General features: G+C 44.6%; 1 protein-coding gene and 1 long non-coding RNA gene across 9 annotated transcripts in view; one reads left to right on the top strand and one right to left on the bottom strand.

Moving 5' to 3' along the window:
• The window catches only part of LOC106563898 (exocyst complex component 6), a 205,734-nt gene that overhangs the window by 166,995 nt on the left and 20,172 nt on the right, over positions 1 to 18,567 (top strand). For 5 of the 8 annotated variants that reach the window (XM_045714200.1, XM_045714199.1, XM_045714201.1 and 2 more), the window contains 4 exons: positions 3,963 to 4,074; positions 8,435 to 8,569; positions 10,890 to 11,069; positions 15,308 to 15,337. In XM_045714200.1, the coding sequence (XP_045570156.1) occupies positions 3,963 to 4,074; positions 8,435 to 8,569; positions 10,890 to 11,069; positions 15,308 to 15,337 (457 nt within the window). The remainder of the gene's footprint in view (positions 1 to 3,962; positions 4,075 to 8,434; positions 8,570 to 10,889; positions 11,070 to 15,307; positions 15,338 to 18,567) is intronic. The other 3 variants (XM_045714203.1, XM_045714202.1, XM_045714204.1) reach the window with 1 other exon arrangement.
• Positions 13,728 to 14,412, bottom strand: LOC106593258 (uncharacterized). Its single transcript, XR_006769014.1, has 3 exons — positions 14,283 to 14,412; positions 13,904 to 14,135; positions 13,728 to 13,755 (listed from the first exon to the last, which is right to left on the bottom strand). It is a non-coding gene; the product is annotated as an uncharacterized lncRNA (long non-coding RNA).

Genomic DNA, 18,567 nt, shown 5'->3' with positions numbered 1-18,567 from the left:
TACTCACTTGACCCCTGCCAACCAATCAACACCTCACAATGTACAACTCTTTTCTGCAAAACCTAACACACAGCTGTAGGACTCTGCTAACAAATCAAGCAAGTCGTCTTGACTACTTTCTTATGTCGTTCTCATTGGCACCAAAAGTTTAAAGCGTTCATAGGGGACAAAATGCAGTCATACCATCAAATATTTGGCATATACATTACTCTTACAGCATTTCCACGTGGGCGAGGCTATTTGAAATTTTAATCAAAGCCTATTGGATGACAAGTTCTTTTTAACCAGGACAGAATCATTTATAACTGCCTTTTCCAACAGGGCTGGATAGCATACCAGTTGAGGTATATCAAACCTTTATTGATGTACTCAGAGGACTGTTATTAGCATGTTTTAGCCACTCCTATAAAAATGATAGATTATCAGACTTAACAAGGTCTGATTTCATTATTACTGAAACAGGACCCAGGTGGTAAATATAAAGATCCAGTCCATTAAAAAAAATTGGAGACCCCTTACACTTCAGTGTTGTGATGCAAAAAAGTCTAGCATGATACATAGCGCAAAGAATTAAAAAAGGTATTGTTGGATATTATTCATCCTAATCAGACAGGTTTTTTTTTTTACATGGACGATACATTGGAGATCATATAAGACAAGTACTGGAAACAATAGAACACTATGAAAAAACACGGAGAAACAAGGTCTGGTTTTTATAGCAGACTTTGAAAAGGCTTTTGATAATTACGACTGGAGTTTATATATAAATGCCTGGACTATTTTAATTTAGGAGAATCTCTTATACAATAGGTTAAAGGTGTGTTTGGTAACCCTAGGTGTAAAATAGTAAATAATGACCACTTCTCAGAAAGTATTAAACTTTCGAGGAGTAAAACAAGGTTGTCCACTATCGGCATATCTATTTGTTATGGCCATCAAAATGTTAGCTATTAACCTCTATGGGCTAGGTGGGACGCTAGCGTGCCACCCGTGGTGCACTCCATCAACAGCAGGTGCATTTCAAGAGCGGCAAATTTGAATCCAAATAAATGTCAAAATTCAAATTTTTCAAACATACAACTATTTTACACCCTTTGAAAGATAAACATCTCCTTAATCTAACCACGTTTTACGATTTCAAAAAGGTTTTACGGGGAAAGCATAAATTTAGAGTATGTTAGGACAGTACATTTACAAGAGTTGTGTGTAATGTTTTGTCAAGTCAAAGACAGGGTCACCAAAACCATAAAACCAGCTAAAATGATGCACTAACCTTTTACAATCTCCATCAGATGACACTCCTAGGACATTATGTTAGACAATGCATGCATTTTTAGTTCTATCAAGTTCATATTTATATCCAAAAACAGCGTTTTACTATGGCATTGATGTTGAGGAAATCGTTTCCCTCCAATAACCGGCAGTCAAGTCAGCGTCACAAATTAAATAATTAAAATTAGAAAACATTGGTAAAATATTATATTGTCATTTAAAGAATTATAGATTTACATCTCTTGAACGCAATCAACTTGCCAGATTTAAAAATAACCTTACTGGGAAATCACACTTTGCAATAATCTGAGCACTGCGCCCAGAAAAATACGCGTTGCGATACAGACTAGACGTCATGTTGGGGAGATCTAAAATCGAAAATACTATGTAAATAATCCATTACCTTTGATTCTCTTCATCAGATGTCACTTCCAGGTATCACAGGTCCATAACGAATGTAGTTTTGTTCAAAAAAGCTCATCATTTATGTCCAAAAATCTCCGTCTTGTTAGCACATGATCTAAGCCAGCCGGACTTCTCGTCATGAACGAGGGGAAAAAATATATTTCCGTTCGTTCAAACATGTCAAACGTTGTATAGCATAAATCATTAGGGCCTTTTTTAACCAGAACATGAATAATATTCAAGGTGGACGAATGCATACTCTTTTATAACGTATTGGAACGAGGGTACCCAACATGAACTCGCGCGCCAGGTGTCTAATGGGACATCATCGTTCCATGGCTCTTGTTCGGTCAGATCTCCCTCCAGAAGACTCAAAACACTTTGTAAAGGCTGGTGACATCTAGTGGAAGCAATAGGAAGTGCCAAAATATTCCTCAGCCCCTGTGTTTTTCAATGGGATAGGTTTAAAGTCAATACAACACATCAGGTATCCACTTCCTGTCAGAAAATGTCTCAGGGTTTTGCCTGCCAAATGAGTTCTGTTATACTCACAGACACCATTCAAACAGTTTTAGAAACTTTAGAGTGTTTTCTATCCATATATAATAAGTATATGCATATTCTAGTTACTGGGTAGGATTAGTAACCAGATTAAATCGGGTACATTTTTTTTATCCAGACGTGCAAATGCTGCCCCCTAGCCCTAACAGGTTAAAATCAGATCCAACAATAACATCAATGGGCTAGAAACCCAGGGTTTAAAAACAAAGGTGTCATTGTATACAGATGATTCATGTTTTCTTTTAAATCCACAATTTGGATCCCTCCACAGCCCCATAGAGGATCTAGATAATTGTTCTTACCTCTCTGGATTACAACCAAATTATGGTAAGTGTACTATATTACGTATTAGATCACTTAAAAATACAACTTTTACATTACCGTGTAGTTTACCAATAAAATGGTCTGACGGTGAAGTGGACATACTTTATTCATTTCCCGAAAGAAAGAAATTATCTCACTACAATACATTTTTGTAGAAAGTTAGGAAAAATAGATAATATCTTGCTTCCATGGAAAGGAAAATACCTGTCTATTTGTGTAAAAATCACCCTGATTTAACTCTTTAGTCATATCCCAGTTTACCTATTTGCGTATGTCCTACCTCTACACCTAATGACTTGTTTTTTAAATTATATGAGCAAAAAATATTCCATTTTATTTTGAATGGCAAGACAGACAGAATTAAACGGGGCCTATTTATATAATGATTATGTATTCAGAGGGCAGAGATTATTAAATATGAAAGCATTAGACCTCTCACTGAAGGCTTCATTAATACAAAAGCTATAATTAAATCTGAACTGGTTCTCTAGCAAGTTAGTAAAAATGTCTCTCCCAGTGTTCAAGAATGGCCTTTTCCCCTTTATTCAGATTACAACCTCTCACTTTGAGATCATTTCATTTTCAAATAACCTAAAAATATCCATTTTTAGAACAAGTCATAGAAAGTTGGTTGAAATTTTAGTTTAATCCACCAGAAAAGACAACAAATATTATAACATATTTGTTTAATTTTTTTGGTTTACAAAAATAATCTTTTGTAAATTAAATCATTAATAGGACTGGTGGAGTTGTCACACAAAACTATATGGAGAAGTCTGCTCTATCCAAAATTCCAACCAACTAATTGCAGTATTAGCGCACAAATGGAAGAGGCCAAGTGAAAGGGGGAGAAAGTAAGGAACTTGTCTGTTGGACCTGCATTAAAGACCAAAATTGGTTTAAGGAAATTGTGATAAATAAAGTATAATGCTTTCATTTAAGGACCAAAAAAATGTACACCTGTACTGTACAGATTGCTAAATAGTTCGGAAGAGATTTTCAATGTACTGATTCCATGACACATGGTTTATGAATTGATACACAAAACAACACACAACTTAGAATTTTTTTAATTTAAATTGTTCAAAATTCTTGCAACCAATAGAATGTTATCTGCAGATGTTGCTGTGAAGAGACAGAATCATTTGATTGTTTGTTGTAGTACTGTCCATATGTAGCTTGTTTTTTGGTCGCAGGTTCAGGAATGGCGTGAACTCTGCAAATAGCACTGCTGGGTGATCTGAAAAGTCATAGTTAATCGATCAATAATTATAATACTGTTAATCAAAACATGTTATCTTTTAATTTACAATCTGTAGAAAGTATGAGAATAGAAAGGTTCGGGAACTTTTTGTGAAACATCACTTCTCTTATCGTTTTGTTTTGGTTTGTGTTTCCAGCTGGACAGAGATCGATGACATGCTCCGTAAATCCACCAACCTGTTGTTGACGAGGACACTGAGTGGCTGTCTACAGAACCTCATCAAGAAACCCCATATAGGACTAACTGAGGTACAGTACATTATTCCCTACATGACCTAAAGTATGTGGACACCTGCTCGTCCAACATCTCATTCCAATATCATGGGCATTAATATGGAGTTGGTCCCCCCCCTCTACTGGGAAGGCTTTCTGCTAGATGTTGGAACATTGCTGCAGGAACTTGCTTTCATTCCAATTCATCCCAAAGGTGTTCGATGGGGTTGAAGTTTAGTGCTCTGTGCCGGACAGAGCCCTGACAAGTTCTTCCACACCGATCTCGGCAAAACATTTCTCTATGGACCTCGCTTTGTGCACGGGGGTCTTCCTGCTGAAACAGGAAAGGGCCTTCCTCAAACTGTTGCCACAAAGTTGGAAGCACAGAATCAATTAGAATGTCATTGTATGCTGTAACGTTAAGATATCCCTTCACTGGAACTAAGGCTCCTAGCTCGAACCATGAAAAACAGGCCCAGGCCATTATTCCTCCTCCACCAAACATTACAGTTGGCACTATGCATTCAGTCAGGTAGCATTCTCCTGGCATCCGCCAAACCCAGATTTGTCCGTCGGACTGCCAGATGGTGAAGCGTGATTCATCACGCCAGAGAACGCGTTTCCACTGCTCCAGAGTCCGTCGTTAGACCACTCCAGTCGACGCTTGGCATTGCGCATGGTGATCATAGGCTTGTATGCGACTGCTCGGCCATGGAAACCCATTTCATGAAGCTCCCGACAAACAGTCCTTGTGCTGATATTGCTTCCAGAGCCAGTTTGGAACTCAGTAGTGAGTGTTGCAACCGAGAATTTTTTTATGCGCTTCAACACTTGGCACCCCCCGTTCTGTGAGCTTGTGTAGCCTACCATTTCGCGGCTGAGCCGTTGTTGTTCCTAGACATGTCCACTTCATTATAACAGCCCTTACAGTTGACCGGGGCAGTTCTAGCAGGGCAGAAATTTGATGAACTGACTTGTTGGAAAGCTGATGACAGTGCCACATTGAAAGTGACTGAGCTCTTCAGTAAGGCCATTCTACTGCCAATGTTTGTCTATGGAGATTTGCATAGGTGTGTGCTCGATTTTATACACGTGTCAGCAATGGGTGTGGCTGAAATAGCCGAATCCGCTAATTGAAAGGACAGTTTATTAGGTACAAGTCATGCGCCGAATACAACCTTACAGTGACATGATTATTTGCAAGCCTCTAACCAACAATGCAGTTTAAAAAATAAGAAATACAAGTAACAAGTAATTAAAGAGCAGCAGTAAAATAACAATAGTGAGACTATATACAGGGGGGTACCAGCACAGAGTCAATGGGGAGGCTATATACAGGGGGTACCGGTACAGAGTCAATGTGGAGGCTATATACAGGGGGTACCGGTACAGAGTCAATGTGGAGGCCATATACAGGGGGTACCGGTACAGAGTCAATGTGCGGGGGTACCGGTTAGTCGAGATTATTGAGGTAATATGTACATGTAGGTAGAGTTATTAAAGTGACTATGCAGAGATGATAACAGCGGCATAAGAAGTGGGGGGCAATGCAAATAGTCTGGGTAGCCATTTGATTAGATGTTCAGGAGTCTTATGGCTTGGGGGTAGAAGCTGTTTAGAAGCCTCTTGGACCTAGACGTGGCGCTCCGGTACCGCTTGACGTGCGGTAGCAGAGAGAACAGTCTGACTAGGGTAGCTGGAGTCTTTTGACAATTTTTAGGGCCTTCCTCTGACACCGCCTGGTATAGAGGTCCTGGTTTGTCAGGAAGCTTGGCCCCAGTGATGTACTGGACCATACACACTACCCTCTGTAGTGTCTTGTGGTTGGAGGCTGAGCAGTTTCTGTACCAGGCAGTGATGCAACCAGTCAGGATGCTCTCTCGATGGTGCAGCTGTAGAACCTGATGACCCATGGCAAATATTTTCAGTCTCCTGAGAGGGAATAGGTTTTGTCATGCCCTCTTCACGACTGTCTTGGTGTGCTTGGACCATGTTATTTTGTAGGTGATGTGGACACCAAGGAACTTGGAGCTCTCAACCTGCTCCACTACAGCCCCGTCGATGAGAATGGGTCTGTGCTCGGTCCTCCTTTTCCTGTAGTCCACAATCATCTCCTTTGTCTTGATCACGTTGAGGTTGTTATTCTGGCGCCACACGGCCAGATCTCTGACCTCCTCCCTATAGGTTGTCTTGTTGTTGTTGGTGATCAGGCCTACCACTGTTGTGTCATCGACAAACTTAATGATGGTGTTGGAGTCGTGCCTGGCCATGCAGTCGTGAGTGAACAGGGAGTACAGGAGGGGACTGAGCACGCACCCCTGAGGGGCCCCTGTGTTGAGGATCAGCGTGGCGGATGTTTTGTCACCTACCCTTACCATCCGGGGGCGGCCTATCTAGTACAGGGTTGGACCCACCAGAAAAGCTTGAATTCTTCAGGACATTGATTTCGGATTGCGGCGTACCATTTGACACCAGGCAGGATGGGTCCATGGACTCATGCTGCTTACGCCAAATCCTGACACTTCCATCAGCATGACGCAACAGGAACCCGGATTTGTCGTACCAGGCAATGTTTTTCCACTCCTCATTTGTCCAGTGTTGGTGAATGTGTTTTCCATTGGAGCCGCTTCTTCTTGTTTTTAGCTGATAGGAGTGGAACCCGGTGTGGTCGTCTGCTGCAATAACCAATCCGTGACAACGACCGATGAGTTGTGCTTTCCGAGATCCCGTTCTGCACACCACTTTTATACTGCGCCGTTATTTATCCGTTTGTGGCTCACCTCTTAGCTTCCTCGATTCTTGCCATTCTGCTTCGACCTCTCTGCCCACAGGATTGCCGCTGACTGGATGTTTTTTTTCTTGGGAAACCCTAGACGCTGTGTGAAAAGGAGGGCAGCCCGTATCTGAGATACTGTATCCGGCGTGCCTGGCACCAACGATCGTACAGCGCTCAAAGTCGCTCAGGTCACTAGTTTTGCCCATTCTAGCGTTCAATCTAACAGTAACTGAATTTCTCGATGCCTGTCTGTCAGCTTTATATTGAAAGCCACAGCCACGTGGAACACTGTCACCTAATAAACTGGCCTGCGAGTGTAGATACAGTGCATTCGGAAAGAATTCAAACCCCTTGAATTTGTCCACATTTTGCTACTTTAGAGCCTTATTCTAAAATTGCTTTAAGTTTTTTTTCCTCATCGATCTACACACAATACCCCATAATGACGTCACAATACCCCATAATGACGTCACAATACCCCATAATGACGTCACAATACCCCATAATGACGTCACAATACCCCATAATGACGTCACAATACCACATAATGACATCACAATACCACATAATGACACAGCAAAAACAGAAATGTTTGCAAATGAGTAAAATAAATATCACACCTAAATTTAGGGAGTTTCTCCCATTCTTCTCTGCAGATTCTCTCAAGCTCTGTCAGGTTGGAGGGGAGCGTCTCTGCACAGCTGTTTTCAGAGATTCTCACCATAGAATCCCGGAATTCAAGCTTTTCGATCGGGTTCAAGTCTGGGCTCTGGCTGGGCCACTCAAGGACAATCAGAGACTTGTCCCAACTCCACTCCTGTGTTGTCTTGACTGTGTGCTTAGGGTCGTTGTCCTGTTAGAAGGTGAACCTTCGCCCCCAGTCGGAGGTCCTGAGTGCTCTGGAGCAGGTTTTCATCAAGGATCTCTCTGTACTTTTCTCCGTTCATCTTTCCCTTGATCCTGACGAGTCACCTAGTCCCTGCCCCTGAAAAACATCCACACAGTATAATGCTGCCACCACCATTCTTCACCGTAGGATGGTGCCAGGTTTCCTCTAGACGTGATGCTTGGCATCAGACCATGGAATCTTGATTCTGATGGTCTAAAAGTTCCTTTAGGTGCCTTTTGGCAAACTCAAAGCGGACAGTCGCTTTGCCTTTTAACTGAGGAGTAGCTTTCGTCTGGCCACTCTACCACCCAGGAATGGTTAAGAAGAAGTACTGGACTGTTCTGGAGTGGCCAGAGAAAAGTCCAGATCTGAATCACATCCAAAACATATGGCGAGATCTGACAACAGCAGTTGGTGGAGGGCACCAGCTGAAACATTGAAGAACTAGAGCAGTTTGTTGCTGAGGAGTGGGACCAATGGTCAGTAGAAAGGTGCAGCTCATTGATGGCTAAAGGAAGCATTTGTTGGCAGTTATCTTGGCCAAAGGCTGTGCCTACCAAGCACTAGCTCAGGGGTGCTAATAATTGTTTACTAAAAAATAAAACTGTTTCTTTAAGGTGTGGTGACCAAAAATATTTTTGTTTTATTTCATCAGGAATTATTTAAGAAAAGTGCTGATATATTTGACAGTTGACACACTTGGTCCCGTTACGTCTCTTTTTGTATTGCAGTTAGTCCAGATCATCATCAACACAACCCATCTGGAGCAGGCCTGTAAATACCTGGAGGACTTCATCACCAACATCACCAACGTCTCACCTGAGACCGTACACACCACACGGCTCTACGGCCTTTCCACCTTTAAGGTAGTGTAGGAAATCCTTGGGTATTTCTGTCTGAATTCTCCACCAGTGTTTCTACTTCACTAATTAGATATAACTATTATACAAACAAACTTAAGGTATATTCATTAGTCGTAGTCTCTTCTCTTGTGTTGCCGCAGGCTCAAAACATGCTTATTGCTGGAATAAGGGAACTGTCATAAACTTTACAGAGCTTCCGGTACTTCAGCGTTGTTCATCAATGTGTACTGACGTAGTCTTACCTGGCGTTCAGCTCTTTCTGTCAGTAGTAACCTCCGTAGTACTGACGCAGTATTACCTGGCGTTCAGCTCATTCTGTCAGTAGTAACCTCCGTAGTACTGACGTAGTATTACCTGGCGTTCAGCTCATTCTGTCAGTAGTAACCTGCGTAGTACTGACGTAGTATTACCTGGTGTTCAGCTCATTCTGTCAGTAGTAACCTCCGTAGTACTGACGTAGTATTAACCTGGCGTTCAGCTCAGTCTGTCAGTAGTAACCTCCATAGTACTGACGTAGTATTACCTGGCGTTCAGCTCATTCTGTCAGTAGTAACCTCCGTAGTACTGACGCAGTATTACCTGGCGTTCAGCTCATTCTGTCAGTAGTGTCATGACGTTGGCCTCTTTGAGTACAGGGAGGACAGTTGACCCCCTTCCCCCTTGCACCATCCCCCAACCTATCTTCCCCCACCCAGGCCCTGTGTGAAAGGGTTGTAAAAACTCTAAGAGGAGAATCTCTTGCCACATGGCCCATAGAGAGACACAGGAAATTCTTCCAACTCACAGAATTGGGGAACCGAATGACATTTGTGTTCTGGAGAAGGTATGGAAGATTGGTGAAGAATCCAGCTACGAACTGGTCCGCTTGGTACAATTTTGTGATACTCAGAAGAGACAATATAGCCATATTACCATAAAACTGTTTATATAATAGCCTCTGTGATGAGACTTGCACCACATGGTTGTATATAATGTATTAATAAGGATAAAGCTTTTGTAATACATTGAGATGCTATGTACTGATGTTAATGTGATTGAGTTGTATTCCTGTACCAAGCTTAACTCAGTCATCGGCACGCCCCCAGGGACACAGACAGGACCAGGCGTCATGTTCTATGTTCACTATAAAAACCCCCTGACTTACTAGTCTAACAGACCCCGGCCTCCACTCCATTGCGAGTTGGCCAATAGGTTTGACCATCCAAGTACTCTACTGAAAGTGAACTATACCACGTGGTTAACTTTTAGACTATTGATACCGACAGAATAAGAACAAGTCTTTGATATTAATTATTAGTCTGCAGCTAAGTAAATTATATCATTGAACGCGAAGACCAACAAAACATCCATTCTATGACGACATTAATGAATGTCGCTTTGAAAGATCCATTCTAACCGAGAGAGAGAGAGAGAGAGAGAAAACTCTCCATCAGAACGACGCTCCAACAAGGATCCCGACGACACACTGAGCGTAAATATATATTGATTGCAATTGTTCTCAAATGAGTGAGCGTTCATGTGCAAAGGATTAGCATGTCAATTGTTAATATTAATGAACTGTGTACCTCCTCAGCTGAACAGTTTATGACCCATTGTTAACAAGACACCAGCCATGCCTGTTTTAGCCCACTAGGGCACATTACTCTACCAATTCTTTGTGATGATAATTACTGTTTGTATACTTTCTGTGAATTAATTAGTTTAGTAAATAAATGATTTTAAGACAATTGATGTATGGATGACTCTTAGTAAAGACTGGGTTCGTGCAGATACAACAATTTACGACGTTTGGAATGAGACTGGACGCGAGGTAAAATACACCATTTATACCAGAAGATAATCGGCCTATACTATAATAGAATATTATATATAATGTTATAATATAGGAAAGTTATATTAGGAAAATTCTAAATTTGTAATCTGAATATTTTCCTTGGTGCCCCGATCTCCTAGTTAATTACAATTAAACGATGAATCAGTTTGATCGCGTGATAATAATTACAGGGAGTTAATTGATAAACATGTCTTCAGTTTAATGGTACCCCAAAGACACGACAGTAGTAACCTCCGTAGTATTACCTGGCGTTCAGCTCATTCTGTCAGTAGTAACCTCCGTAGTACTGACGTAGTATTACCTGGCGTTCAGCTCATTCTGTCAGTAGTAACCTCCGTAGTACTGACGTAGTATTACCTGGCGTTCAGCTCATTCTGTCGGTAGTAACCTCCGTAGTACTGACGTAGTATTACCTGGCGTTCAGCTCATTCTGTCAGTAGTAACCTCCGTAGTATTGACGTGTTGGTGTTCCCTGTCTGGTGTGTCCAGGATGCACGTCATGCAGCGGAGGGAGAGATCTACACCAAACTAAACCAGAAGATAGACGAGTTTATCCAACTGGCAGACTATGATTGGGGCATGCCGGAGTCAGACGGCCAGGCCAGTGGATACCTTATGGACCTCATCAACTTCCTCCGCAGCACCTTCCAGGTCTTCACACACCTGCCGGTGAGTTAGCCACGCCCCCGCGCAGGCAGGGGAACTCTGGGAGATGGAGTTTTTTGTTGTTGTGAGTTATTGTGGTAGTTTGTTTGTTGAAGTGTTGTTGTTCTTGTATCAGTGTTACGTGACGGTGGTGGCTTGTATCTACTGTGCTTCTCATTGGGTTGAGTGACGCTGTTGATGATATCCACTGTGGCATGGATGCAGTCCTGTACTGCAGTAATACGTGTATGTGTTGGAGTCCTGTACTGCAATAATGTGTATTCAGTGTTGGAGTTATGTACAGTGAGGGGGAAAAAGTATTTGATCCCCTGCTGATTTTGTACGTTTGCCCACTAACAAAGAAATGATCAGTCTATAATTTTAATGGTAGGTTTATTTGAACAGTGAGAGACAGAATAACAACAACAAAAAATCCAGAAAAACGCATGTGAAAAATTTTATAAATTGATTTGCATTTTAGTGAGGGAAATAAGTATTTGACCCCCTCTCAATCAGAAAGATTTCTGGCTCCCAGGTGTCTTTTATACAGGTAACGAGCTGAGATTAGGAGCACACTCTTAAAGGGAGTGCTCCTAATCTCAGTTTGTTACCTGTATAAAAGACACCTGTCCACAGAAGCAATGAATCAATCAGATTCCAAACTCTCCACCATGGCCAAGACCAAGTAGCTCTCCAAGGATGTCAGGGACAAGATTGTAGACCTACACAAGGCTGGAATGGGCTACAAAACCATCGCCAAGCAGCTTGGTGAGAAGGTGACAACAGTTGGTGCGATTATTCGCAAATGGAAGAAACACAAAAGAACTGTCAATCTCCCTCGGCCTGGGGCTCCATGCAAGATCTCACCTTGTGGAGTTGCAATGATCATGAGAACGGTGAGGAATCAGCCCAGAACTACACAGGAGGATCTTGTCAATGATCTCAAGGCAGCTGGGACCATAGTCACCAAGAAAACAATTGCTAACACACTACGCCGTGAAGGACTGAAATCCTGCAATGCCCGCAAGGTCCCCCTGCTCAAGAAAGCACATATACATGCCCGTCTGAAGTTTGCCAATGAACATCTGAATGATTCAGAGGACAACTGGGTGAAAGTGTTGTGATCAGATGAGACCAAAATGGAGCTCTTTGGCATCAACTCAACTCGCTGTGTTTGGAGAAGGGGGAATGCTGCCTATGACCCCAAGAACACCATCCCCACCGTCAAACATGGAGGTGGAAACATTATGCTTTGGGGATGTTTTCTGCTAAGGAGACAGGACAACTTCACCGCATCAAAGGGATGATGCACGGGGCCATGTACCGTCAAATCTTGGGTGAGAACCTCCTTCCCTCAGCCAGGGCATTGAAAATGGGTCGTGGATGGGTATTCCAGCATGAGAATGACCCAAAACACACAGGCAAGGCAACAAAGGAGTGGCTCAAGAAGAAGCACATTAAGCTCCTGGAGTGGCCTAGCCAGTCTCCAGACCTTAATCCCATAGAAAATCTGTGGAGGGAGCTGAAGGTTCGAGTTGCCAAACATCAGCCTCGAAACCTTAATGACTTGGAGAAGATCTGCAAAGAGGAGTGGGACAAAATCCCTCCTGAGATGTGGGCAAACCTGGTGGCCAACTACAAGAAACGTCTGCCCTCTGTGATTGCCAACAAGGGTTTTGCCACCAAGTTCTAAGTCATGTTTTGCAGAGGGGTCAAATACTTATTTCCCTCATTAAAATGCAAATCGTTTTATAACATTTTTGACATTGGCGTTTTTCTGGATTTTTTTGTTGTTATTCTGTCTCTCACTGTTCAAATAAACCTACCATTAAAATTATAGACTGATAATTTCTTTGTCAGTGGGCAAACGTACAAAATCAGCAGGGGATCAAATACTTTTTTCCCTCACTGTACTGCAGTATGTGTGTATATAGTTTTGGAGTTATGTGCTGCAGTATGTGTGTATATAGTGTTGGAGTTATGTAGTGCTGATGCTTATCTTCGGTCCCATTTTCATTCTCTTTTAGTTCCACAGAAAGCCTTAACCTTAAGGCAACTAGATCATTCTAGGTTATGATAATGACTTGACATCAAATTAGACTGAAGAGTGACTGGGGAGGATATGAATTGTTAGAACAAACAAAATGAGAAATGGTCATTTCTGAGGGAGAACAACTGCAATGAATCGGACCAAAGTTCCAATCCCAGTTGATCAGGAAGTAGCTAGAGGAGACGGAGGACAGGAAGTAACTAGAGGAGACGGAGGACAGGAAGTAACTAGAGGAGACGGAGGACAGGAAGTAACTAGAGGAGACAGAGGACAGGAAGTAACTAGAGGACACAGAGGACAGGAAGTAGCTAGAGGAGACAGAGGACATACGCTGTTCTCTTGTTGCTGGTGGGACCCCAAACCAGACCTGTTGCTGGTGAAAACCCCAAACCAGACCTGTTGCTGGTGAAAACCCCAAACCAGACCTGTTGCTGGTGAAAACCCCAAACCAGACCTGTTGCTGGTGAAAACCCCAAACCAGACCTGTTGCTGGTGAAAAACCCCAAACCAGACCTGTTGCTGGTGAAAAACCCCAAACCAGACCTGTTGCTGGTGAAAAACCCCAAACCAGACCTGTTGCTGGTGAAAACCCCAAACCAGACCTGTTGCTGGTGAAAACCCCAAACCAGACCTGTTGCTGGTGAAAACCCCAAACCAGACCTGTTGCTGGTGAAACCCCAAACCAGACCTGTTGCTGGTAGAACCCCAAACCAGACCTGTTGCTGGTGGAACCCCAAACCAGACCTGTTGCTGGTGGAAAAAAAAAAAACCCAGACCTGTTGCTGGTGGGAAAAAAAACAAACCAGACCTGTTGCTGGTGAAAACCCCAAACCAGACCTGTTGCTGGTGAAAACCCCAAACCAGACCTGTTGCTGGTGAAAACCCCAAACCAGACCTGTTGCTGGTGAAAACCCCAAACCAGACCTGTTGCTGGTGAAAACCCCAAACCAGACCTGTTGCTGGTGAAAACCCCAAACCAGACCTGTTGCTGGTTAAAACCCCAAACCAGACCTGTTGCTGGTGAAAACCCCAAACCAGACCTGTTGCTGGTGAAACCCCAAACCAGACCTGTTGCTGGTGAAACCCCAAACCAGACCTGTTGCTGGTGGAACCCCAAACCAGACCTGTTGCTGGTGGAAAAAAAAAAAAAACAGACCTGTTGCTGGTGGGAAAAAAACAAACCAGACCTGTTGCTGGTGAAAACCCCAAACCAGACCTGTTGCTGGTGAAAACCCCAAACCAGACCTGTTGCTGGTGAAAACCCCAAACCAGACCTGTTGCTGGTGAAAACCCCAAACCAGACCTGTTGCTGGTGAAAACCCCAAACCAGACCTGTTGCTGGTGAAACCCCAAACCAGACCTGTTGCTGGTAGAACCCCAAACCAGACCTGTTGCTGGTGGAACCCCAAACCAGACCTGTTGCTGGTGGAAAAAAAAAAAAAACAGACCTGTTGCTGGTGGGAAAAAAACAAACCAGACCTGTTGCTGGTGGGAAAAAAACAAACCAGACCTGTTGCTGGTGGGAAAAAAACAAACCAGACCTGTTGCTGGTGAAAACCCCAAACCAGACCTGTTGCTGGTGAAAACCCCAAACCAGACCTGTTGCTGGTGAAAAAACCCCAAACCAGACCTGTTGCTGGTGAAAAACCCCAAACCAGACCTGTTGCTGGTGAAAAACCCCTAACCAGACCTGTTGCTGGTGAAAATCCCAAACCAGACCTGTTGCTGGTGAAAACCCCAAACCAGACCTGTTGCTGGTGAAAACCCCAAACCAGACCTGTTGCTGGTGGAACCCAAAACCAGACCTGTTGCTGGTGGAACCCCAAACCAGACCTGTTGCTGGTGGAACCCCAAACCAGACCTGTTGCTGGTGGAACCCCAAACCAGACCTGTTGCTGGTGGACTGCTTTGCTGTTTGCTCTGTACACCAGCTTCCTTATCTTGTATACAATCATTTCCAGCTTTTTTTTTAAGACGTTGTTTTTCTTAAGGAATGTCTCCTCTGTCTCCGTCTGTGATGTAAATCTATAATTGATTTAACTTCCTCTGCCAAGCATGCTGGTTCTGTCTCTGATCTGATTTAACTTCCTCTGCTAAGCATGCTGAGTCTGTCTCTGATTTTTCTTTTCCTGTCCATTTATTGTTGCCATCCTTTCTCTCCCTCCTATTCTGGACATGTTTCATTTGTTTGGGTGGTTCTGGTTCTGCTCAGAATAACTGCAATGACCATGCTGCCATGTCGGTAAGTACCCCCCCTGCCCTACTCTGCCCTCCTTCCTGCCCTACTCTGCCCCCCCTGCCTACTCTGCCCCCCCCCACTCTGCCCCCCTACTCTGCTCTACTCTGCCCCCCCTGCCCTACTCTGCTCTACTCTGCCCCCCCTGCCCTACTCTGCCCCCCCTCCCCTGCCCTACTCTGTCCCCCCTACTCTGCCCCCCTACTCTGCCCCCCTCCCCTGCCCTACTCTGCCCACCCCTACTCTGCCTCCCCCCCTACTCTACCCCCTTCCTCTCTGCCCCCCTTTACTCTGCCCCCCCTCTACTCTGCCCCCTCCTCTCTGCCCCCCCTCCCCTGCCCTACTCTGCCCCCCCTGTCCAGTCCTGGGTAGTGCATGCCTGTACTGTGGATTTGCCTCCAGGCTTGTTGCTTCCTCCACTTGTGATGATGCTAAACTATAGTAATTTACATGCCATCCATCACATTTAGTGCAAGTTAAATCTAATTAGTTTATTTTATCTGTACGTTGTCTGTAAACACACGCAGGGTGTCGATGACTTTATTATGGAATATCTACATAGGCGTACAGAGGCCCATTATCAGCAACCATCACTCATGTGTTCCAATGGCACGTTGTGTTAGCTAATCCAAGTTTATCATTTTAAAAAGGCTAATTGATCATTAGAAAACCCTTTTGCAATTATGTTAGCACAGCTGAAAACTGTTGTTCTGATTTAAAGAAGCAATAAAACTGGCCTTCTTTAGACTAATTGAGTATCTGGAGCTTCAGCGTTTGTGGGTTCGATTACAGGCTCAAAATGGCCAGAAACAAAGATCTTTCTTCTGAAACTCGTCAGTCTATTCTTGTTCTGAGAAATGAAGGCTATTCCATGCGAGAAATTGCTAAGAAACTGAAGATCTCGTACAACGCTGTGTACTACTCCCTTCACAGAACAGAGCAAACTGGCGCTAACCAGAATAGAAAGAGTGGGAGGCCCCGGTGCACAACTGAGTAAGAGGACAAGTACATTAGAGTGTCTAGTTTGAGAAACAGACGCCTCACAAGTACTCAACTGGCAGCATCATTAAATAGTACCCGCAAAACACCAGTCTCAACGTCAACAGTGAAGAGGCGACTCCGGGATGCTGGCCTTCTAGGCAGAGTTCCTCTGTCCAGTGTCTGTGTTCTTTTGCCCATGTTAATATTTTATTTTTATTGGAAAGTCTGAGATATGGCTTTTTCTTTGCAACTCTGCCTAAAAGGCCAGCATCCTGGAGTCGCCTCTTCACTGTTGACGTTGAGACTGGGGGCAAATAAGAGTGGCAATATTGTCTGCTATTATCCTCAGTAATTTTCCATCCAAGTTGTCAGACCCCGGTGGCTTGTCATTGTTGATAGACAACAATTCTTTTTTCACCTCTTCGACACTCACTTTACGGAATTCAAAATTACAACACTTGTCTTTCATAATATGGTCAGATATACTTGGATGTGTTGTGTCAGCATTTGAGACACCTCAACGCTACATAGAGACACCGCAACACTACATAGAGACACCGCAACGCTACGTAGAGACACCGTAACGCTACGTAGAGACACCGTAACGCTACGTAGAGACACCGCAACGCTAGGTAGAGACACCGCAACGCTACGTAGAGACACCGCAACGCTAGGTAGAGACACCGCAACACTACGTAGAGACACCACAACGCTACGTAGAGACACCGCAACGCTACGTAGAGGCACCGCAACGCTACGTAGAGACACCGCAACGCTACGTAGAGACACCTCAACGCTCCGTAGAGACACCTCAACGCTCCGTAGAGACACCTCAACGCTCCGTAGAGACACCTCAACGCTCCGTAGAGACACCGCAACGCTACGTAGAGACACCGCAACGCTACGTAGAGGCACCTCAACGCTACGTAGAGGCACCTCAACGCTACGTAGAGGCACCTCAACGCTACGTAGAGGCACCGCAACGCTACGTAGAGGCACCTCAACGCTACGTAGAGACACCGCAACGCTACGTAGAGGCACCGCAACGCTACGTAGAGGCACCGCAACGCTACGTAGAGGCACCGCAACGCTACGTAGAGGCACCGCAACGCTACGTAGAGGCACCGCAACGCTACGTAGAGACACCGCAACGCTACGTAGAGACACCGCAACGCTACGTAGAGGCACCTCAACGCTACGTAGATGGGCAGTGGCTGAGACCGTAAATGTTCTGACTTTATACGCTGCACTCTTTGAGGTAGTTAGTAAACCAGGCCAAAGACCCCTCAGAGACACCAATCTTCCTTAGCCGGCCCACAAGAATGGAATGGTCTACCGTATCAAAAGCTTTGGCCAAGTCAATAAAAACAGCAGCACAACATTGCTTAGAATCAAGGGCAATGGTGACATCATTTATTACCTTTTAAGGTTGCAGTGACACATCCATAACCTGAGCGGAAACCAGATTGAATACCAGATAGACAGTCAGTTGATTATTGACAAGTTTTCCCAACACTTTTGATTAACAGGGCAAGATAGAAATCGGCCTATAACAGTTAGGATCAGCTTGATATCCTCCTTTAAATAAAGGACGAACCATGGCTGCCTTCCAAGCACTGGGAACCTCTCCAGAGAGGAGAGAGAGGCCTTCCAAGCACTGGGAACCTCCCCGGAGAGGAGAGACAGGCCTTCCAAGCACTGGGAACCTCCCCAGAGAGGAGAGACAGGCCTTCAAAGCACTGGGAACCTCTCCAGAGAGGAAAGAGAGGCCTTCCAAGCACTGGGAACCTCCCCAGAGAGAAGAGACAGGCCTTCCAAGCACTGGGAACCTCTCCAGAGAGGAGAGAGAGGCCTTCCAAGCACTGGGAACCTCCCCGGAGAGGAGAGACAGGCCTTCCAAGCACTGGGAACCTCTCCAGAGAGGAGAGAGAGGCCTTCCAAGCACTGGGAACCTCCCCGGAGAGGAGAGAGAGGCCTTCCAAGCACTGGGAACCTCCCCAGAGAGGAGAGGCAGGCCTTCCAAGCACTGGGAACCTCCCCGGAGAGGAGAGAGAGGCCTTCCAAGCACTGGGAACCTCCCCAGAGAGGAGAGGCAGGCCTTCCAAGCACTGGGAACCTCTCCAGAGAGGAGAAAGAGTCCTTCCAAGCACCGGGAACCTCCCCAGAGAGATGAGACAGGCCTTCCAAGCACTGGGAACCTCCCCAGAGAGGAGAGACAGGCCTTCCAAGCACTGGGAACCTCCCTAGAGAGGAGA

The sequence above is a fragment of the Salmo salar genome, unplaced genomic scaffold (genome assembly GCF_905237065.1).
Source record: "Salmo salar unplaced genomic scaffold, Ssal_v3.1, whole genome shotgun sequence".
NCBI classification, from domain to species: Eukaryota; Metazoa; Chordata; class Actinopteri; order Salmoniformes; family Salmonidae; genus Salmo; species Salmo salar.
Note: the sequence above shows the minus strand (reverse complement) of the source record. Positions and strands in the feature narration are given on the sequence as shown.